The sequence below is a fragment of the Cibotium barometz genome, chromosome 21 (genome assembly GCF_041138505.1).
Source record: "Cibotium barometz isolate CiBa-2024 chromosome 21, ASM4113850v1, whole genome shotgun sequence".
Lineage (NCBI taxonomy): Eukaryota > Viridiplantae > Streptophyta > Polypodiopsida > Cyatheales > Cibotiaceae > Cibotium > Cibotium barometz.
Window position 1 is genome coordinate 33,965,503 of NC_141066.1, and position 23,706 is coordinate 33,989,208.

General features: G+C 48.5%; 1 protein-coding gene across 1 annotated transcript in view; it reads right to left on the reverse strand.

Moving 5' to 3' along the window:
* LOC147627112 (NAD(P)-linked oxidoreductase superfamily protein) overlaps window positions 1-23,706 on the reverse strand; it is a 66,825-nt gene that overhangs the window by 38,239 nt on the left and 4,880 nt on the right. The window contains exons 2-4 of the mRNA XM_086815693.1: window positions 13,113-13,341; window positions 12,675-12,974; window positions 12,248-12,376 (exon numbers count right to left, since the gene is read on the reverse strand). Coding sequence (XP_086671819.1) covers window positions 12,248-12,376; window positions 12,675-12,974; window positions 13,113-13,341 — 658 coding nt within the window. The remainder of the gene's footprint in view (window positions 1-12,247; window positions 12,377-12,674; window positions 12,975-13,112; window positions 13,342-23,706) is intronic.

Here is a 23,706-nt window from a genome sequence, read left to right on the forward strand (position 1 = left end):
GGTCATATAACCGGTAGCCCTTGCTCTCACGGCTATACCCAACAAAAATACATTTTGTGGCTTTATCATCCAACTTCCTCCTCAATTCTTTGGGTATGTGTGCATATGCAAGACACCCAAAAGTACGAAAATGTGATACCGAAGGCTTGCAGCCATGCCAAGCCTCAAAAGGAGTAATGGAAACCAATGCCTTTGTGGGACATCGATTTAAAATATGACAAGCACACATAACAGCTTCCACCCAAAAGATATGTGGTAGCTTCTTTGCCTTTAACATACATCTGGCCATCTCCATGAGTGACCGATTCTTCCTTTCTGCAACCCCATTCTACGATGTTTGATACCTCTACTCTCAAGAAAGGAATTCAACATATGTGACACATATTCCCCCCCTCGGTCAGAACGGAGAGTTTTAACCTTGCATCCTGACTCTGTTTCAGCAAGTGCTACAAAGGCCAAAAATGCATCATATACCTGTGATTTCTGTGTCAACGGATAGACCCAGCATATACGAGAGAATTCTTCTTTATCCCTGGTACATATAAGGCATCTGTGAGGCGAAGAATAGAGCCATCAATGGCTGTGAGCTGAATCTCCCCAATGCCACGAACTGGATATGAAGCATTATTGGCACACTGAACGGTTTTGCCAACAGGGGCAGGGCCTACATGACAAAACAAATCCCTGCGAGATGTAATATGTTTTGAAGCACCACTATCAAAATACCAAGTACATGCATGCTCTGTCACACTGAGTGCCTATGAAGACCAAGAGGCATCATAGCTGCATGTGTAGAAACAGTAATCCTTGTCCTCAACAAAAGAAGCAGTCTCCGGAGGAGCTTTAGAGGCATCATTTACAGACATCCCAGATTCCTTTGCCTTCTCTTTGGCAATCCTCTTCCTACACTCTGTGATGTAGTGACCTGGCTTCTTACAGAAATGGCATTTGCCCTTCTTCTTGGGCTGTCTATCACCTTTCTTGGTATCCTGAGATGAACCACCATCACCTGAATTCTGATTTGAACTCTTTGGCTGAGATTTGCCTTTCCCTTTTTGACCTGTAGTAAATGCTTGTTCAGCACTTGTGTTCATATTCATGTTCTTCCTGATTTGCTCTTCTTGTAGCAAGAGAGCAACAAGTTCCTGATACTTAAGGGGTTCAACAGCATTCCTCATGCTGAGGTTCAAAGAGGTATGAAAAGCCAAGTAAGATCTTGGCAAAGAGTTCAAGATGGTGGACACAAGCTGTGTCTCAGGAATAATCTCATCCACATTGATGAGTTGCTCTCTCAAATCCTGCAGCTTGTTCAAGTGGCTAGACATATCATCTCCTTCATGCATTTTCTGATTTTCCAGCTCTCTTTTCAAAAACGAGATCCGAGCCTCATTACAAGCAGCATACATCTGCTCCAAAGTCACCCATGCATTCCGTGAAGAGCCAGCTGAACGAATATGAGGTATAATAGACCTCTGTACTGACAATGCAATAAGTGACGAGGCTTGTGCATCTCTGGCATCCCATGTCTTCTGAGCATTTGTTCTTTGAACAGGCAATGGCTGACCTTGTGCCTGTACCTTTTGTCCTCGTCCACGAGCACCCCCTTGGAGAGGAGTCTCTAGAGCCAATGGACCTGGACGTGGTTCATCACCACTAACAAAATCCCAAAGACCTTTTGCCACGAGCACATTTCTCAGCATAAAACTCCACAAGGAGTAGTTCATGCCGTCCAACTTGTCTTCCTTAGACAAATACGTGAATACATTACTCTGCTGTTGATTTGCCATTATGCCAATGCACAATGTTGTACCTGTGTATCAAAAAACCCAATAGCAACAACCCTGAAAGCAACTGTACTCCACTGAATACAGCTAACCCAAATATGCCTGCACTCTCAATCCTCTGAATGTGCAACACATGCACCACTGACTGAGTAGAGCAGCAAAAATGGCTTACACAGTGCCAAAATGCCCAAAAATGCCCAAAGTTACTGCACCCAAAACCTTGCAAAAAACCTGTAGAGATTTCTTTGCAAGAAAATCTGCCTGTATCTGCTAGAAAATTTTCACAGAGAAAATGCCCAAATTTCAAAACTTGTAAAGCTTACCACAAATGTGACTTTTGCAGGTACAAGTCGACTGTTTGCTGTACGGAACAGTAGACAGGTACAGGTCGACTGCACGCTGTTCGAAACAACTGCACGAAAACAGGTCGACTATGCGGCGACTTGTACGGAACAGGTACACGCAGCAGATACGGTACGAAAACAGCTGTCAACAGGTCAACTGCAAGTATGTGCAGCAGGTACTGGACTGCTGTACGGAGCAGGTACAGTTGACTGTAGTACGACTACAATACAGAGCAGGTGCGGAACTGCAGGTACTGTGCGAACTTGCTCTGCTGTACGGAACTGTTGCTGGCGTCTGCCTGTACGAGCAGCTGCAGAGTTCTGAACAGAATTGGTCGCCTGCTGTACGGAGCTGCAGGTTCTAGGCGTGGAGCTGACGGCGAATGGTACGGACAGCTGGGCGATGAACTGTACGGACAGTTGCACGTGCTGCTGGTCGCCTGCAGGTTTTGTACGGAACTGCACGTTCTAGGCGACTATGTACGGACAACAGCAGGGTACTGATGGCTGGGTGAACCTGGGTGCTGATACCAAATGAAGGAGCTCAGCTGTTAGGGTTAGGGTTTGGAGGGTACTTCAGCAAGAAACGTGAGTGACAGAGAGAGAAACATGACTTCTCTTGTATTGAGTAGTGATAGAATGAAGTACAATAGCCACATAAAGAAGTGACCTAAAAGGTGTGTTCACATGGTCCGGCCATAAAGTGTGCCAGGTGGACCAAATCACTTATAAACTATTATAAGTGGAACTAAGCTAAAACTGGGGGGAAAAAACCTTCACTAACTGAAGTAAAAAGTGCCCCGGTAACCTACTGATGATCACTAGCACTCCTCTGGGTGCATACACAGCATAAAACCCAAGAGAGAGAGAGTGATCAAGAGAGAAACACAATATCTAGAGAGATAATATTGCACGACTCAAATGATGTGATGTTACATTACTCCAATCAAGTACAAAGCTTTTGTAGGCAGGTAGCCTTATCTTTTGATCCATATCAGATCACACACACAAATAAACACAAGATGCATGGCACACTTATCTTATCTAGATATAAGGAGTTTTCACACCAAGGCAGGTGTTCACACACACACATATACATGAATACTGTTGCACACACACATAGGGTTGATACACACATACATTGAACCCTATGGGGCCATTACACATACGCACACAAGTGGGTACACATACAAGACGGTCACATATACGTGACTACACACACGAGAGCTCTGAAACCCCTACCATACTGGCATTCATGGATCACACATATGCAACTATGGAGGCTCAAAGATATCCATGATAGGTATGTAGGAGTAGAGTGCAAGTAGAGAGATAAGATGGAAGCTCAAGCCATGAGACAACAGTGCACGGGGGGCGGGGGGTGGAGAGAGAGAGAGAGAGAGAGGGAGCACAATGGAGAAGAAGAAGAAGAAGATATATTAACATCTTGGAAAAGACCCAAAGGGGGGGGGGGGGGGCGAGAGAGAGAGAGATTGCACAACACAATGATGAATGAATTATGATAATACTTCCACCATGTGCATTGCTTTTATAGGCATCAAGCCTCATCTTTTGACCTAGACCTTACTAAGGGTTGTTCACACCATCAGGGGGTGTTCACACCAATGGACACACCACTAGACTCCAAAATACCCAACAACGTTGCACCTTCCCAATGCCAGAATGATGGAAGGCCTAGCATGAGGTGACATACCACATGGTAGCTAGAAGAACCTGGTTTGCTACCACTACACAATGATGAATGAATTATGATAATACTTCCACCATGTGCATTGCTTTTATAGGCATCAAGCCTCATCTTTTGACCTAGACCTTACTAAGGGTTGTTCACACCATCAGGGGGTGTTCACACCAATGGACACACCACTAGACTCCAAAATACCCAACAACGTTGCACCTTCCCAATGCCAGAATGATGGAAGGCCTAGCATGAGGTGACATACCACATGGTAGCCAGAAGAACCTGGTTTGCTACCACTACTCGCCCTGCAAGTGATGAATGGGCAGAGAGCTCAAATATAAAAGTTTCCTCTGAATGCTCAGGAGGAACGGTATCTGCTCCTCTGCTGAAATATCAATGCCCACCTAACATCCAAGATACCGCACATCCGTGCTGTAAGGATCCATCTGAACTCATCACAACTGGGTGCCAAGTCAAGCTAGGAGTGTTACTAACCCAGAAGCCACACGAATTGTGCCAATTGATCCTCGCCTCTAAAGCCAGGCAGGACTCCTCAACCACTATTGCAAAGCGGTAGAGGACCCCTTCCGACTCCAAGGGGTAGGCGGCAATGTTATTTGCAAACTCTGCATCCAACAACTCCTCCATAGTGTGAATGGGCAAGGCTCAAGCGCAACCTTTGGTGGCATGTATCCTGCACTCGAAGAAAGGAGCTCATGGCCTCAACCATGAAAAGGAAGAGAATGGTGCAAGCGGGCAGCCTGGCACACCAAGCAGGAAATGGTGAAGTGATCTCCTCAGCTCCCTGAAGAAGGAGCTTGCTGTGGGCTCCCGCGTAGAGGGCCGCAACTCCCCAAATCCAGGCAGGCGCAAATCCAAGTCACAACAGAGTCCCCCTCTAGAAAGACCCAATCAACTCTATCGTATGCCTTCTCAAAGTCGAGAAGCAAAACGGCCATGTCCTCCCCCTATGTTACGTCTTGACCAGCCTAGGGCTAGGGTGGAGAACATGTGGACCAACCCAAGATTAGGGTTAGGGTTATGTTACATCCCGACTGGCCTAGGGCTAGGACATGTGGAATTAAAACGTGGACTAACCCAAGATTAGGATTAGGGTAACCCAAAATTAGGGTTAAGGCTTAGCGAAGGGCCTGGGGACCGGGAGGGTTCACACGTGGGCTAAGGGTGCTAGCAAGAAGAGGTCTAGATTGGCATAAATAATTAGCCTAAGGCCCTAAAGCTAGAAAAGCAAAACAAGAACTTTTGACTAAAGTTGAGTAATATTTTACTATTAAAAAGATTAAAAGCAAAGCAAAAGCACCACTTTTTGGCAAAAAGCAAGGCTTCCCCAAGTATAAAAGAAGCATTAGCCTCTCTTGAGCATCAAGTTGAAGAAGAACCTCTTTATGGTGTTGCCATCTTCGTTGAAGCGTGGAGATCATCTTCTTCATCATCATCTATAAACCAAATCATGGAGTTTTTCATCGCTGCCCCCGCTGATTACAGAGAGCCCCCATCAACTACAGTGCCATGTGATCATCTTTCCGTGTACGACTTTACGGATCCGTACAGCCGTACGGAACTGTACAGACATGCACAGGCTGCATGGACAGAAAATTTCAGAAACCCTAAAACTTTTCCAAAAACCCTAAAAATTGCTTTTTGGAGGCTTTTGTCACCCAAAAACCATTAAAACAGGTTTTATATCAATTTTCTTGCGAGAAAGAGCTTTTCCATGGTTTTCTTCATGGACAAGGCTATAGGAATTGTGGAGATTACCTAGACTTGAACTTGGATTTGAACTTGGATCTAGACTTAGACTTGGATTTGGATCTGGACTTGAATTTTGGATTTAGACTTGGATTTTGGACTTAGACTTGATCTGGACTTGGTTTTGGATTTGATTTGGACTTGGAACTTGGACTTGGATTCATTGGATATTGGCTTTGGTACTAGCCCGGTGAGAGATACTTGTGGATCATCCCCGTGGTGTGCTCGGCATTAGAGATCTTGTGACATCGACTTGGATATCCTACATCGGCATATCTATTTTTTTGTATTCATTCATTGTATTGATCCTGGCCAGTATGTCCGTGGGTTGTTCCTGAATAAATTCCTGAAAGGGGGCGGGACCTGCTCCCCGTTCAATGTGGTGTACTGTGCAAGATCCCTATTCCCTTCTCTCTCTCCCCCTCTCTCTCTATATCTTTCTCTCTTGGACACGTGGTTGAGTCTGTCACTGCATGCCTAGTTGGGCTTACACTGGTATCAGAGCAAGATTTCTCTTGAAGAAATCTTTTCTAGGGGCAACAACTACGAAGCCAACCCAGGGCATCAAGGAGGGATCCAAGGCCGCCTATGTGTCTCTCATGAGACCACAGTCATGATATCAACTGAATATCGAGACTTTCAAAAGTTCAAAAAGTATCTTCAAGATGGAGAGTTCCTAGCTTGGAGATCCAAGAAGGAATAAGACTACAGAAGAGCTCAGATGTTCGAAGACTTTATCAAAGACCAGGCCATTGAAGCTGAAGGTGTGGGAGCTGCCAAAGCATATTTACGAGGTAAAGGGGTTACCATTGGAGAAGAACCCAAAGCCACCCAATCCATCACTCATGGAGGACAGAGAGAAGTTACCCCTAGACCCGCTCTATCAGATGCAGCCTCCTCAGGCCTAGCAAAAGAGAAGAAGGCAAAAGAGCCTCCTCAGGCCTAGCAAAAGAGAAGAAGGCAAAAGAGCCTTCAACCAGCAAAGTGGACTTCAAGCCGCCGGGAGAGAAAAGCGTAAAGTTTGATACCTTTTATGGAAAGCGGGACACCCAAAAAGCCCTATCCTTCATCAAACAACCGGGGGCAGGCGAGTGGATCTGAACAGCAGGGAGAGGGAGAAGCGTGGATGGAGAGATGGTAGAGGGAGAATTTGAAAAGCATGGCGTAATGTGTGTTTTCAAGGGGCCACAATTTTTTTAGTAAAAGCAAAGCTTTGTTTTAAAGGTACGGATAAAGCTTTATCAAGCAAAGGGCTAAGCTTTTTATAAAAAGCAAGGAGCCATGCTTTTTAAGGCAAAGTATTAAAAGCTTTAAAAAAGCTGGGGTTTGAGCTTTTCTTAAAAAAGGAGGGGCGAAGTTTCTCAAGCATCTCAGAAAAGGCTCTCCAAGTGCACGGAACATGGTTTTGGTGCCGGTCTCCATTAGTTCACGGGGGATTTGTTTGCCTCTTCTCAAGCCTTTCTTTACTCTCTCACTTCTTTCCAAGCCGTAAAACCTCATCTTTTACTACCGCTTTTTCCAAGAAAAGTACGCAAGTTCGGCGGAACTTCATGGAGAGTAATTTATATGGAATCAATGGACAGTAATTCCGTGAAGTCAGAGGACTTCGAGCACGTGAAGCCACCTGGTTGGCTCGGACCTTATCCTCCGCCAATTGATGTGTTGGAAGGTGATCACAAAAGTGTTATCAGGGATCCCATGCGGGATGATGATGCTGAGATCACAAGTCAAGAGCCGTTATCTAGTATCCCGCAAGGGTAGATGATGTCAAAGCCCAAGTTGATGGGTGATCCGTGCCTTCACCACTAGATAACCATGAGGTTGTCCAGTGGTATCAGGAGGCTATTGCTACGTGGAATTCATGTCAAAATTCACAAATGCATTGGTGTCATCCAACAATTGCTGAATTTCAAAAGAAATAAGGAAAGAACGTTCATGAATTTCAGAAGAAAGAAGGAAAGAGCTCAATAGTTTTGACTTCACAAACCTTAAATCGTGATTTTTGTATTTACAATATTTTTTGTACATTCCCTCATTCATAAAATTTAATTTTTTTGAGGTCTTTTGCCGAACTGTGGTGCAATTTATTGTCTTGCATGCTTTCTACATTAGTAGACATGGATTTTTAAAGGATGCGGGAAGGATACCAAGATTTACCATGAACCGTTGGTATTATCCGGATAGCCAGGTGGCTGGTGTGACAAGCAGTGTTGTTGGAAGTTGGCATAACCCAGGACATGGTGCCCAATCAGGCAATCTTGTGGAGTTGTTCATACTTGGAGATTCTTGTGGAGTTGTTCATACTAAGAGACGCCTAGGCCAAGATTTCCAGAAGACTTATAGACAGCTAGTTGTGCTGACTACGCGAGCCCAAGACACAAATTGGGGTGTGGTGGTATCTTTTATCCTTGACATTTTATGGATTAGAATGACCCTCAAGTTGACCTAAGGTTTGACCTTGGTATTCATGGGGAATTCGGTTGCTTCAAGGCTATGATATAGGGGGAGAAGTTGGCCATCTCACCTATGATCAAATGCTTATTAACAAGGATTTTATATGAGGTGTCTCTGGTGGTATGGGACGCCAGAGTGTATTCTCATGTAGATTTCCTTAGGCTTCGCGGGTTTTGATCTAGAATGCTCTATGCTTGGGTTAGATGTCCCTAAGAAGGTGATGGGTCTCCACTTTCAAATCTCCAGGCCATCACCACCCTCAAGACCCTCGGACACGCACTCGGGAAGTAAGCATGTCTGCATAACCTCATTGAAAGCAGCCTGAAAGCCTGTTCCCATGAAGCCCCAATAGCCAAGGAAGAGGGAAATCGGCAGACTATCCTCTCCTGGGCACTTCCTGCACGGAAGGGCCTCCAGTGCGGCTGCTAGCTCCATGTCAGAGAACAGGGAATATCCGAGTGTGTCCGTAAGTGCTCCAAGGCACAAGGCTGAACGTGGCTCCAAACTCATTGTCGAGCCACCTCTCTTTGAGGGGAATCTGGGTCGGCAGTAAGCAGAGAGCTGTAAAAGGTTGAGACTACCTCCCAAACATGTTGAGGCTATGATGCAATAGATCCGCCTGGTCGGCAAAGAGCTCGAATCCCCTCTTGCCAAAAGTGGGCCAAAAAACTCACGGGAGACCCTATCCCCCTCCTGGGTCCAGAAGGAAGCCCGTGTGTGGTATATGTACTCAGTCCGTTGCTCCCCCAGGCTCGAGATCTGCTCATGAAGCCACTGAATAGAGACTAATCTGCATCAAAGGCTCCTCTCCTGCTCTTCTCTTAATGCCCTGCGTGCCTATGAGGATGCCAACATGCATCCCCTGTCATAGCCCCACTCATCCATATAGAAGTAGTCAAGATGTGAAAGAGTGGGCCTCTCGACATGTCGGTCGGAGAAGGAGAAGGGAGGCTGCCCTGAGTGCAGGGAACTCGGGAAGATGCCAGGTGTCCTGGCCGTAGATGTAAAAGAGAAGCTCCTCCCAAGTGGTGCCGCTCGGGGCCAGAGACTCTGTCGAGTTGGGGCATCCACCAGTGCTGTCCTTGGCATCCTCAAGCATGTTGAAGTCTCCTCCCATGCACCAAGATTCTTCCATGGGGATTCCCTATAGGCTATCAAACCTGAAGCCAGAAGGTTGTGCGCTCAGCAATCCCATTCGTGGCATAGATGTTGAGAAGCCCGAGTTGGGTCTCCCCAATGCATAGGATCAGCCACCGGGCACGGCCGGGGATGATCATGCTTTACTCTTCCACCAAGGGGACAAGAGTCTAGCTCCTCAAGATGCATACTCCTCCTTGGTTCCCCTAGGGATGGGCACCAGAATGTGTGGCTGCTGCTGCCGGGAAGGATCTTCCAGCAGCTTTGGGTCCTGCTTGCTCTGAGATGATGCTCCTGAACCATGAGAATATCAAGATCACCACCACCAACCAGTTCTCTCTGAAGCTCCTCCCGGATCCTCTGCGTGCCTCGTCAAAAGTAGGCACCGCCCAGGCCTCGAATGTTCCATGAGGCAATCCTCATGGTGGAAAGCTGAGGTGGCATGCAATGGCTAGAGACTCCATCAACCATTGCACCTTTGGAGCTGGCTTTGATGGGAGTAGTGGCTGTCCTCCCATGGGCGAAGCTGCCCATTTTTTGTTGTGAAGAAGATCAGTGATGTCTCCATGAAGTTGAAGTCACCAAACAGTTGCACTATGCATGATGTCTTACACGTCTCATGAATATATGGCATACATCAATTCATGGCGTGAAATATCATGACTTTTATGTTTTTAACTCTCAATGTTTTGAAGTTTATGGTGTATGTGTTTTTTCATCATTACACTGTTTTTAAGTGGCTTCTAAATGTTTATTTAATATATATAATTTATGAAAATATTGATTTTTCAAAAACCTCCCGGTTTCTTCAATGACGTTGAAAACAAAACCTCAAAACGCTTAAATGGAAAAAAAAAATGAAATGTTTATCCTCTCTCTCTCTCTCTCTCTCTCTCTCTCTCTCTCTCTTTTTTGAGGAAACACAGAGCTATAATACTGGGTTCTCTCTCTCTCTCTTTACATGGATGTACACTTGTCTCATGCAGTACGATGTGCTATTGGTCAGATTCGCACATCCTCACACCAGCTTGAGATTGAGATTGGCCGATATAGAGGTATACCAGTTACATGGATGTACACTTGTCTCATGCAGTACGATGTGCTATTGGTCAGATTCGCACATCCTCACACCAGCTTGAGATTGAGATTGGCCGATATAGAGGTATACCAGCTGAGGCCAGGATATGCCGAGTATGCCATAGGGAGCCAGAGACAGAGCTGCATTATATATGCCATTGTACTGCATACTATGAGATACGTGGTCGTTTCCACTGTTTATTCAGAGAGGGTTTTGGACCACTTTCCAGAGTCATGGGGTACCAGGACCAGAGGTGTTTGGGATTGTTCTTGCTTGAGTTGCGGAGACATAGAGATAGCCTGCTTAGGCGCACAGAGAGCCAGACTCAGAGGCACATTACAGACTTCTTTAGTCCAGCCATCACTGCGCCAAATGGACCACAGCAGCAGCAGGACATGGATACCGCCCACACCAGGGGTACACTGATTGATCTTGCGATTGAGCTTGGGTGGTCCAGACGCCCACGACTACGGAGGAGGGCATCCCAGCATAGACGGAGGTTGCAACGGCAGATTCGGATTATTCTTGCGAGGCATGCGGGACACCCAGTCAGGGTGCTGACCACAGAGGATATTGAGGAGATCCGCCAGTGTCCGATGCGGCACATATTATGAGATGGAGGTACCTCCATAGTGTACCTTCCAGTTCCAGTTTCATTTTCTAGGTGCCAGTAGTATCATCTTTATTTTTCATTTTCTGGGTTTTTTTATCCAGACATTGTATCAGATCCACCATGATGTAACTTTTGGTCTCATAGGTCATTATGGCCTTTTGAAGACGTTAATATAACATTTCATTTCATTTCATTTCATTTCTCTCTCTCATGGTCATGGAGGTAGATGATAGATTTAGGTGACAAAGCAAGGAGGAAAGTACCCATTTTGCTTGTGCAGATGGGATTGTTCAAGAATTCTTCTAAGAACCAATTAATGAGTTGATAGAACTACGATTTAGAAGTTTTGATCTATAGTCACAAGAAACTTTTCAAGGTTTTAAAGGGGGGGGGAAAGCATTTATCTAGTCACGTTTCATCCTCAGCGGAAAAAACTGCAAGGTTTCAAAAAAAAAAAGCATTTATCTAGTCACATTTTATCCTTAGCGAGGAAAAAACTGCAGGGTTTCAAAAATAATATATTAAAAAATTATAGACTATATATGACACAGTTCCAAAAGAGAAGGGAAGGATAAGGAGAAGGGAGAAGATGGAGGAAGAGGACGAGAACGAGGATGAGGACAAGGACGAGGACGAGGAAGAAGAAGGAGAAGATGGAGGACGAGAACGAGGATGAGGACAAGGACGAGGACGAGGAAGAAGAAGAAGAAGAAGAAGAAGAAAAGAAGAAGGGAGAATAGGTAGACTACAAAAGGGCTGAAGTGGAGGAGAAGAAAGTTGCAGGGAGGTAGACGTGTGGCAACCAGCAAAAGAAGGTGAAAAAGTCATGCTTGCAAAAGGGTGAAGAAAAACAAAAAGCATAAAAAAAATAATCTCCCTTGGCATTCCTCCATGCACGTTGGCCACTCGCCTATCCCTCTAGATCCCTGCTTCAATTAGCCACCTAAGGAAAAATCCCATACATACAGAGGATATAACAAGGGCACAATGCCAGAAGACCATCTGCTGTACAAACATGGCAGCAGTAAAAGCTTTATGCTCCAATCACTTTGAGTATCAATGTTGTGAGCAAAAAGGAAAACTTTGTGCCTGGGTTTGCTGCACTACACCTCATAATATTTATACTTCCTGTTACACTGCACTTACTTATTCTATTATGGCCACTTGATCCAAGGGTGCAGAGGATGGCATGCGCATCAAAGCTTGTGTGAAGGATAAGGTAGAGACAGCAACTGAAGGCTGACCAGGGCTGCAGCTCACAGGGCCTTTAAGGAAGCTTGAAAAAGTTAAAGGACCTCATTATAATTCTAAGTATAAGCAGGACAAAGAGCATCCAATTGAGTACAGAACCTTTCAAACCCTTACCTGTTCCACAGAGTTCATTCCAACAAGAGTGGTTGAAATGTCTTGATTTTTCAGGGCATACTGCAATGCCAGTTTGCAGATGTTTTTCCCTTTTTTCTTGCAATGTGTGGCCGCTGAAGCACAGGCAGACTGAACAAAAAGCGCATAAAGCACTGTATTAGCAAGAACAGGAGTATAACTGAAGCCCTCTGATATATGCATACATATCATAAAGCATAATTTTTGCAGTGGGGTGGTGGATTTTTTTTGTGCGCAGGAGGGGGGGGTGGGGGGGTTGGTGAGAGGGTAGTACAGCATAATGTTTGTAGCGGGGTGGTAGATTCTTTTTGTGCGCAGAGGGGATGGGGGGTGGGGGGGTGTGGAGCGGAGGTGGACTATGGAGGCTAAGGGTGAACCCATAGCAACAAGAAATAAGTTCAGGACATACTTGCAGCTCTTTGGGGGCAGGATGCCATGATGGTGGCCCACTTTCTGTGAGAAGGCCCATAGACAATGGAGACGCACTTATAATCCCAACTCCTTTGCTTTTTAAGAATGGCAACAAGCCTTCCAATGCAGAGTCGTTTAAGCTGTAGTGGCAGTAAGAAAGAACCACGTCTATGGTTCCCACTGGCACTTTATCGAGTACATACTGAAACACCTTCAAAGGAAGGCCAGTGATGCCAATAAAACGTATCTTTCCACTCTCTTTGAGCTTCAACAGAGAAGGGATTGTTTCCGTAATCACCTGCCACAGGCAAGACAATTACTGAATCCGAGACACACGCACACATGCATACACATACACTCAATGCACTTGAATCAATAACCACATGTGAGGGAGGATGAAGAAAAACATGCAAAGAAAGGTAAAAATATCCAATGCCTGATCAAGTGACCCGAATTCAATGTCATGGCACTGCATGATATCAATATAGCTAAGGTTCAAGCGCTTCAAACTTTCGTCAATGCTTTTAGTCACACGGTCTGCACTAAAGTCAAATCCATCGATATAGCGACCACATTTGGATGACACAACATACTTCTCCCGAGGCAAAGGAAGGGTTTTAAGTGCCTTCCCAAGCACCTGCTCAGACAAGGTGCCACCATAGTACCTGTAGAAAAAGAGCTGCTAAATAGCAAGGCCATTGTATACACTTTGTCACATGCATGTATCTAACTGATCAACATGCTACTTGAAACAAGACCGCAAAGGATAAACAACAAGGTTCATGCTCCCTTTACATTTAAAACGTGTGGCTAAAAATTCAAGTAATGAATGATGCAATGTAGTGCAACAGCAGCTCTGCAAATACAGTCCTCAAAGCAGGTATACATGCAGCATAACCATATTGAAGTTGGAAAATTCTTAAGTGTCTCAGACATTCATCAGACAGGATTGCAAAATTATAAAAAAACATGCAATCTCCAATCAAAATATATCTTCACCAATAACAGGAACCCTAGGTCTACAAAAACCAGGTATGGTGAAAGTGGGGTATCTGTGACATACCTCACCTGTAGGATAGCATGTACAGGCCTGTGGGCAGGCGCAAGTGCCACGTGGCCTGTGATCCAGTGGTTGGGTATGGCAGCATCAATCTGCACAATCCTCTAACTAGTGCCCCTCAGATGCTGCATAAGCACCCCTCTATGGTCCTCCATGAGGTTTTTAAGCCTCTTCCAATCCAGCACTATGGGGAAGAGCGTCTCCCAGCCAGCCCACTGAATATGCATAGCTACCCCAAGACTTCTACCATACTCATCCAAGGTCAAGTCATTCCACATAATGGGTAGCCTGTTAGCCTCCTCTACTGACCATGGAGGTATGCAAACCAAGAACCTCCTCATGCAATCCCAAGCCTGAAGAAGGGATCTAACCAAAGGGGAGGATGGGGACCAATACTTTGCATCTGAGAAGATAAAATGTGGGCTGTATCTCTAGTCACCTCCCCTAACTAGAGTACACCTTGTAACCTGCTGCATGAGAAAGTCCTTCCATGGCTGAGTGCCAAGAAGAAATCCTCTCACAGTATCTTAGAAAGCAACACCTTACATTGCACCTTCAGGTCTATGATGTTCAATCCCCCCTCTTGCTTGGGTAGGATAATGGTTTCCCAAGCAACTCTAGTCCTGGTGTATACTGTGCCATCTAATCCTATGAAGCAACCTAACTGGCCAATGCATCATCCCTTGTGAAGAACCCAACAAGAAGTGATAAACCAAGTGGCCAGGAGCACTTGGTTAACCACCAAATCAAGCTTCCTACGACTCCAATCCTCAAGTTTGCTTTTAATGCTCACGAGCACAGGAGCAAACCGTTGTGTTGTCAATGCCAACTTGGCAACCAAGGCATCTCGCAATGCATCCTCTCTCAATCCAAGAGAACCCCAATTTGCCGACGGAGAATTACTGATCCAAAATCCCACTAACTTGTGCCAATTAATGGTGGGCTCCTACTGCCAAACAAACATCTCCAAGGCAGTCCAGAAAGCACAAACACATGCATGTGGCGGTATCATCAGCTAGCTCCGAGTCATAGTAACAAAAACACGAACTCTCCAGTACTGATGTTGGTAGTTCTTGTGTTTGTCAATCAGAGGAAACTGAACAGGTCACTTATGCTCTGATGTCTCGTAGTATTCGGGACAAAGAACCTCTTGTAGATGAGGATGTTCTTTCCATGGAGACCTTTCGGAAAGCCAGGCAGGTGGCAGTTGATTACTTGCAGAAGGAGGTGCATACCCCAAGCTTTGTGGTTCCAGATTCAGAGGGGGTGGTTGACACGTTTCAGAAGGCCTTGCATGGTCTTCAACAGGTTTCCATGACTTGGTTTTACACCGTAACAGGTGTTGATCCTTGTGAGCAGTGTGATGCCTCTTTGACTCAGAAGCAGAATGGTTCATTGATCTTGTTGATAGACACCAAATTGGACGGGAGCTTCCTAATGAGGCTGTTGAGCTCATGGTTGCAGATGACTCTTTGGGAGGCAGGATTGCATATCCTGTGGTTTTTGCGGCATGCGAAGGATCATGGACTCTTGTACACAGGAGGGGGATTGATTGATGGAGTCCGACTCCACAGTGGGAGTGACTCAGTTTGGGGAGGAGATCCGGACACGAGGAGATCTACTTCAGGCCCAGGAGCAGTTTTATGGAGCAGTAAGAGGCAGTCATCTTTTGCCTTGTCGACGACAAAGGCAGAGTACCGGGCTGCTTGGATTGCTGCTTGTGAGGTGGTGAGGTTGCAGAGGTTGCATTGCAAGATTGGGCTTCCACACTGGAGGAACCCATGGTCATCCACAGGCACTTTGTTCGTGAACAGATCGTTGCTAATGACATCTTGCTAGAGTTCTGTTCGACGGAGGACAGTACGGTGGACCTCTTCACGAAGTCGCGATCTCACGATTTGCTCAGGCGGCACTCCAGCTCCCTTGGGTTGATTTCGAGAGGGGGTGTTAGAAGTCATCTCCTGTCTTAATCAGACACCATGGCCTCTGTTGTAGGTGTGCCCGCCCTGTATAGGTGTTTTATCATTTTTCTTCACTCCCCGTATTTTTTCCTCATTTTTCCTTGGTGTGGGTGGATGCCACATGCTGGCAGGAGCCTCTGATGCTAGCCAACTGCACTCATGTGTTCCTGAAGACTGGCCGACTTGATCAGAGGAGGTCGTGGTGTTTTTTCTACTGGCCGACTGGCTTTGCCCAGTCGTGGAGGGCTGGTGGCACTTCATGTGCTGGCCGACTGCATCCATGGGGCCATATAAATAGGCCCCATGATCCCCACTTTGTATTCATTCAGTTTTTCTTGGGATCTTGTGTATAGAGAAGAGTTTACACGCCTATCTCTCTGTCTTTCTTGTGCTGTCTATTTTCTGCACTCTACTTGCTCTTGTGGTCTCAAGTTTGGTTATCATTTCCGCTGCGTATTTTGACAGAAAGACCTTGTATGACAGTTGGTTGTTGTAAGCTTCATGGAGTCACCGACTTGGGAAGGATTGCAGGATGGTATATGGGTAGGGATGAGAGCAAGACCTGGATGAGAGAAACTCAAAGAAGAAAGATTGGAAAGAGAAACCACCTCGGGAGCGAGAGCAGGGGATCCACGTAGCAATGAGGGAGCTTGGGTATGAACGGTAGAAGGAGCAGCATTAGAGAAATCTCCTGAAGCCATGTCCTCTGACAAGAAACCTTCTTTAAGAAAGAGGGCTGTAAAAAACAGCAAATAGTCTCCTCTGAAGTTGTGCACAGCAAGAGGAGAGAAAGAAGAGAGGGAGGGAAAGTGGGAAAAGAGAAACAGAGAAAGCAAATCTCTCAAGAACCCTATCCTCAACACTTCAGCCTCCAACAGCAAAAACGCAGCAGTCCAACAGTTAGCGGAGGTTCGGAGGCCTTAACTAGCCAACGGTCGAAAGGCTCGGAATAACAACAGGGGCAAAGGGAAGGCTTCATCGGAGAAGTCTTCTAGCCTAACACGGATCGAGAGAAACTGAAGGCCGAGAGGTCCTGCAATGATTGTGGCGAGAAAGGCCACTATTGGAGAAAGTGTCCTAAGCGGACTGGGAAGAGTGCTGATTCTTCAGCCTCAGCTGCAAAGACTCCAGCATTTGTGCACTTAGAGATGATGGACTCAGATGCTTCATAACCTTCAAGCGAGGAGGCAATTGGCTGTCAAAGTTGACAACGCGGAAGCAGTATTGCGTTAGTGAGAAAATGCTAAGGGAGAGAGGATGAGAGAAAACGCTGGCAAAGAAAGAGAGAGAGAGGGTGCACAAACGCTAGAGAGAGGTAGAGAGAGAGAGAGAGAGAGAGAGAGAGAGAGTATTCGAACCAGCACAACAGCAATGAATTAGATATATTTTTACAATGGAGCTAGGGTGCTTTTTTTTTTTTTTCCGAGAAAAGATCCTTTCATTAGTTATATAAAAAACGCCCGTAGGGCTACAAAAGATCTCTCCTGCTCATAAGAGAGACAGAGCAGTGAATACAGCATGGCAGCCCGGGAGACTCTCCCTAGGTGCTGCAAAATACAAGCATCAGTACAAAGAACTGAGACGCTAAATCATACAATAGGGGGGGGGAAGAGCCTAACAGGTGGCCTGTAGTGCCAACGAGGGGATCCCGTGTGTAAGGTGTAGAAAGGGCCACAGCGCCAAGTGGTGTGAAAGGCCTGGCGCCGTAAGATCGCCTCATCTGAGTCTCCCCGGATGCGGTCGTACTGTCCTCGCAGGGTGTGGATCAACTCCTGCCAAATCCCCCGTACAGTCTCTGCTGGTGGCTCCAATCTCCCCTCAAAGGCCGTAAAGCACCGGGCCCTCCAGGTGAACCAAATGGTGAGGCTGCTAAGGAGCTCCCATCGTAAATCCCTCTCCTGTGTCCAGCTGGCGGACGAGAAATCCGGTGCCGGAACCAGGCGAGGCTGGCCTCTAATAAATCTGATGGCCTAACTACCCTGCTCCATCTCATAGCCCATAGCAGGTCCTGACGAAGTCGACCAAGCAGCGGCACCCCACGTAAACATACCCTCTGGAGAGAGGGGGGCCAGAATACGTAGCATCCACAGTCAAATCTGCTGCGCCTGAGGGCAATCCCAAAGGCAATGTCTCTGTGTCTCCATAGGGTGGCCGCATCGGACGCAGGCCGCCGGAAGACCGCTGTAAACAAGCCAAGTGCCAACTGCTGAGCCCCTGTGGGCGACCAGCCACTGAAAAGTCGAGATCCTGCGGGCCTGTCGACTAGCCGAGAGCCGAGCCCAAAAATCCTCCAGGAACTCCTATGAGAGTCCCTGTAGTCGCCAATGCCCCGCTGCCGCTGGAGAGACCGTCCTCCTCGCCGTCAAAATATGCCGCGCCAGCCGAACAGTATACTGGAAAAAGGTGATCTCTATGGCCTCAAGGGATGCATAAGGATAATGCCACTCGTACTCCCCGGGATCCCACTGTAGCCGGGCCAAGGGGCGCACTGCATATGCCCATATGAGCCAATCCGGGAGCACATCAGCAGGGTCAGGGTCAATATGCCACTTCCAAGAAGCGGCGGCCACTACCCGAATCCTCTGAAAGGTGCACTCTGCAACCAAAGGCGACTCCACCTCCACTCTCTGGAGTCTGCCCTCATCCTGAATCTCATAGTAGAGGCAACTGCCATCCTCAGTGCAAGCTCTGACAGCAATCAGGATCTCCAACTGTGTAAAGGCTCCCATCCACCGTGGGGCCACTGGCTCGAGAGGCGTGAACCACTCCTCTGTGAGTGCCTCCTGAATATCATCCCTCATAATCAACCCCCCTCTGAAGTGACTCAGCCTCTCCACCTCGATCTCCTCTGGTAGACTGCAGAAGGCCTGCCAGTCTCCAAAACTACGAGCTGGGCCTGCCGCTAAAGGCCCCCAGGCTAGCCGAGGCCGAGAACCCAGCATATGACCCTGCTCTGTGCGAACCGCTGGGCTCCAGATGAGCGGCTGTCTGGCCCGCTCCTCAACACAAGAAGGAGGTCGCTGAGAGAGCCCCGGTCTCAGCAACTCCCAAGCTCTCAGGATACTCAAAGCAAATCTGTCCTCCCATCCTCTACTGAGACCTATCCTCCTCATCTCTATAAAGATCCAGCGAATCTCTGGTGCCCAATTGCCCCCTGCTCTGGGGGCGCCCGAGCCTGCAGTCGCTGCAAGAGGAGCTCTTTCCAAGGCTCAGCGCCTGGAAGCAACCCCCGAACGATAAGCTTCCCCAATAAAGCTCTACTCTGATCGACTGGATCTATAATGCCCAAATCTCCCTGAGCCACCGGAAGTGTAATAACTGCCCATGCAACCTTTGCCCGAGCTGGCTGACCGTCCCGCCCAGACCACAGAAAGTTCTTGATCAACCTCTGTACCTGGCTGATGCAAGAGCTCGAGAAGATCCAGCAAGACGTAATGTACCACATGGTCGCTAACAGCACCTGATTTGCCACCACCACCCTCCCAACCAATGATAGTCGAGCTGTACTCCAATACAAAAGGTTCTTCCGAATGCTCAGAAGAAGCAGGGCAATCTGCTGCTCAGGCGACAAATCTAGGCCAATCTGGCATCCCGAATACCGCACTGTTGTGCCTGGAGGAATCCATCTAAAACCGGGGTCCGGGCTCCATGCCGGAGTGGGAGCACTACTGATCCAAAAGGCCACTGTCTTGCGCCAATTGATCAATGCTCCCGAAGCTGCACTAAAAACCTGGAGCGACTGCTCTGCCCGAAGAAGATTGGCCTCTTGGCCATGCAAAAATAAGCCCGTGTCGTCTGCAAACTCAGCATCAAGCAGGTCCTCCCCCCGGACTGGGAGCTGAAGTCCTCTCAAACCAACCTCCTCTGCCGTCAAATACATGCTCATAGCCTCCGCAAAGAAGAGAAAAAGAAAAGGGGCGAGGGGACACACCTGACGGACTGATCTGGTCAGCTCAAAACTCGGCCCCCGTCCTCCTGCAATCAACACCTGGCTGCGAGCTGTGGAATACAGAGCTGCCACCCCTCTGATCCATCCTGGCTCAAAGCCCAGGCGAAGCATAGTGCCCTCTAAGAAACCCCAATCAACTCTATCGTATGCCTTCTCAAAATCAAGAAGCATCACGACCAAGTCCTCGCCAAGAAATCTAGCTCGGACCGTCGCCTCCCAGAAAGTAAAGATGTTGTCAAGGATACTGTGCTCCTTGACAAATCCTGTCTGAGTAGCATGAATCAACTCCCCCAGGAACGGCTGGATCCTCAAACTCAAGGCCTTTGCTAAGACCTTGTAGACAGTATTGAGGATCGTAATAGGCCTCCAATGCCGAATATCATCTGATACTCCCTCCCCCTTGGGGATAAGATAGATCAAGCCCTCTGAAAAGCTCTGCGGCATCACCCCAGTGTCCAAAACATGCTGAAAGCCCCTGCGGAGGCCTGGCCCCAAAAGGTTCCAATAGCGCATAAAAAAGGCCGGCGTCAGTCCGTCCTCCCCTGGGCAACTATGTCGCGACAGGACCCTCAAGGCCTCGGCAAGCTCAATCTCTGACAGAGGCGCACCTAGAACTGTACGCATACGGTCTGTGACCCTCCTCTGCACATGGGCCCACACAGTCTGTCTGCAAACATCTCGATCCTCAGTGGAGACTCATTTGGACTTGTCTTAGATACACAAGTTGATGGTGGAATTGTGTAACAAGGAGAAATTGGGACAACTGGTGTTTCAATACATGTTTTAGGTAGATCAACACAAGTGGATTTGTAGGTGCTATCACAGCCACCTATCCTATCTTGAAGAGTTTGTGTTGATTTCTTTTGCACCCACTGATGTGGAAAACCAAGGATGGCTTTTGGAATCTTTCTGATACACTCTTTTACCCCTAGCAAACCATGGCATTTTGGAAGCCAAATTGCTGTTGCACCCTCATAATAGCCCTGTGCTTTAAGAACATATTTTGGGACCCAACGAGTAACAATCCGAGGTTTAGGCTTGGAAAAGATGTGCTTTTTAGGAGGCTTAGCAACTGGGCTAGATGGTACCAGTTTGTACGCATCTTTGGGTAGCCAAATTGATAATTCCTTCTTGCCTGGCCTTCTTTGAGCAGCAACTAGAGTAGTTGAAACATGCCAGCCATGGCCCTTACTTGAGTACTCATCAATTATCCACATCATTTGTGTTGGAGCTTCAAGAGCAGATTTTGAAAGTGGGTTGTGTAAGGTAGAAACACCACCCTTTTGACATGATAAAGCTCGTTGAGTAGCAGATCCCAAGATGCAATCCGAATCAATTTGCAACTTGTATTGTCTATTCTTTCAATCTAGGCTGGCTCCGCTGAAAGCAGGTCTCTATAGAATGCAGTGGCAATGGCTCTGATCTCCCCGAGCCAGTAGCTACCGATCCATCCGGTCTACCAAGCTGGCGGACTCCTGCTTGCGCATGACGGGGCCCAGTGATCTCAAAAAACTCTCCAATCACTCTATCACCAAGCTACGTCCACTGAGAGGCCTGACGACGATAGTAAAACTCATGTCTCTGCTCCTCTACCTCTCGAACCTCCTGGCGTGCCTGGCTCAGCTGGGACGCCACCCACTCACATGCAGGCTGCTGCTCCTGAAGGCGCTGTAGCAAAGCAAGGCGCTGTAGCAAAGCAAGGCTGCGTCTCAGCCGATGCTCCCGCTCGCGAATCTCTCCCAGCCGTGTCAAAGCTGCAGCGTGCAGAAAAGAGCTAAGATCGATGAGTCCCTGGGCACACTGGCCCGCTGCATCCCGGTCAGAGCACTGACTATCATGCCAGATCCTCTCAATGTCCTCGGCGAGACTGGGATCTGTAAGTACCCTCTCTAGGATCCTCAACTGCAAGCTGGGCTCCCGTGTCCTCTCCTACAATGTCAAGATAACTGGCACATGATCTGAAAATGAGGTGCCAGCGAGAATGCCGACGGAGCCCCCTCGCTCCCCTAACCAGTCGCCCACATAAAAGCGATCAATCCGTGATAGATTAGTCCCTCCCTGCCGGCGATCCGACCGAGAGAAACTAAGACTGTCCTAAGACCGGGAGAAAGCCCCATGCTGCCATGCATCAGTGATCCTCAGTGACATGCAAAACCGGTCCCAAGCTGCAAGCTCCGTGCCGTGCACTGTAACATGACTGCCTCCCACCCTATCTGCCGGGTCCTCAAGCATGTTGAAGTCTCCCCCGACACACCATGGCGACTGCCTCCCGCTCTGACAAAGCAACCTCGTGTATACACACATATCCAGGGTCGCGTGCTAAGTCTGCCACTATGCGAACGACCAAATGCCGAATCCCTGAGGTATCCACACTCCTGGGATCCAAGAAAAAATGAGCCAACTCCCAAAGTCGGCCTATCACATCTGTCACCTCCAGATCGCTCATGTGATGAGAAAACTCAACTGCCTGAGTCTTCAAAGTGCTGAGAGCGAGCTCTAGAGTCCACTCCCGGTCGCAAGGGCCACATAGAGGGAACGAGAAGGCCACCGCTGAGTCTAGTGCCTCCTCCCCGCGGGCCGGAGGTATCACTACATGAACTCGGATGGGTGCTGGCTCATGGGGGCCCACTGCTCCAAAAAGCCGTGTGAAGGTATAATCAAAAGCCTCCGAGCGCTGTCTAATGCCAAGGCGACTCAGCCGACTGCGGATAGATGAAATCCGTGAAGCCCTAATCGGCATAGGTCTCCTCTGTGATGCTCGAGCGAGGTTAGTGCTCAGCGCTCTCCGGACTGCAGGTGAACGCCAGGGAACTGCCAGGGCCTCCCGGGAAGGTGAGGCGGGCGGAGGGGGAGGAGGGGGAGGCGAGGGGGGTGGAGAGGGAGCCGCTGCCGAAACCGGAGCGGAGACGGGAGGAGGCGATGGTGGAAGCGAGGCGGTGGGAGGGGACGGGGGTGGGGGGGGTGAAGGAGGGGGTGCTGGCATCTCCTGGTCCTCAGTCGTCGCCGCGGGGGTCTCCTCCTGGAGGGGAGAAAAGCTGTTCCTCACGAGAACCCAGTGAGGCTGAGACTGTGGCTGCTGCTGCAGCCTGCAGCAGTCTCTGGGCGTGCTGCTGTGGCAGTCTCCCTCGGCGGCGCCCCTATCCAGGCTGCCATTCCGAGGCCTCTGTGGCCTGAGCAGGTGTCCCGGAGGCAGCCTGCCGAGCCGAATCTGTGGGCGGGCCATCAGTAGCCTGCTGCTGTGGTGAGGGTCGGGGTCTCCTGCGAGGGCAGGCCTTGGCCAGATGGCCGACCTGCCTACAAATGAAGCACTGATTCGGGAGCCCCGAGAACTCCACTCTCTGATCTATCCATCCCCCCCCTATCCTAGGTAGCTGAATGACCTTAGGAAGGGAGGAGATGTCAGACACCAACACTCTGACCGAAGGTAGCCCAGCTGCTCTGGCCACCACTGAAGCAGCTGAGGGGCTAGTCTCTAGTACCGAGCCCACCAATGCTCCAAGCCTGGGGAGGAGCGGAAGATACTCTCGGCGGAGTCCAGCGAAGCAAACTGTAACATGAAAAAGGCGCTCTCCCTGCTCCGCCGCTGCTGGGTCAAATCCATGCTGCCAAGGTCTGAAGAAAGCCCGAGCACCCCTGATGTCAAGGGGACTCATGGCAAGGACCTTGGCAACACTCTGGGCGGCCTCGAACTCGATCTGGTAATGTCCACGGCCCAATAGCTGTACGTCCAGGATCTTGCCCACATCTGCAAGAAGGCGGGCCTGAAGAAGATCCCGGATCTCCCCTCTGCTGGGGCGAGTGCCGACTATACGGCAGATGGTGGCCGCCCGTATTAGGTGTTTTCTCATTTTTCCCCTCTCCATATTTTTCCCTATTTTTACCAGGTGTGCGAGGTAGTTCTGTGGCTCCTAGCTGATCCAGACACTGGCCGACTGCTGGTCAGGGTGTCCTGGATGCTGGCCGACTGCTCCTTCTGGTCCCCGACCTCTCTTGTATGCTGGCCGACTGTGTACAGCTGGCCGACTGGTGGATATAGTTGGTCGTGGACATTTAGGTCCAA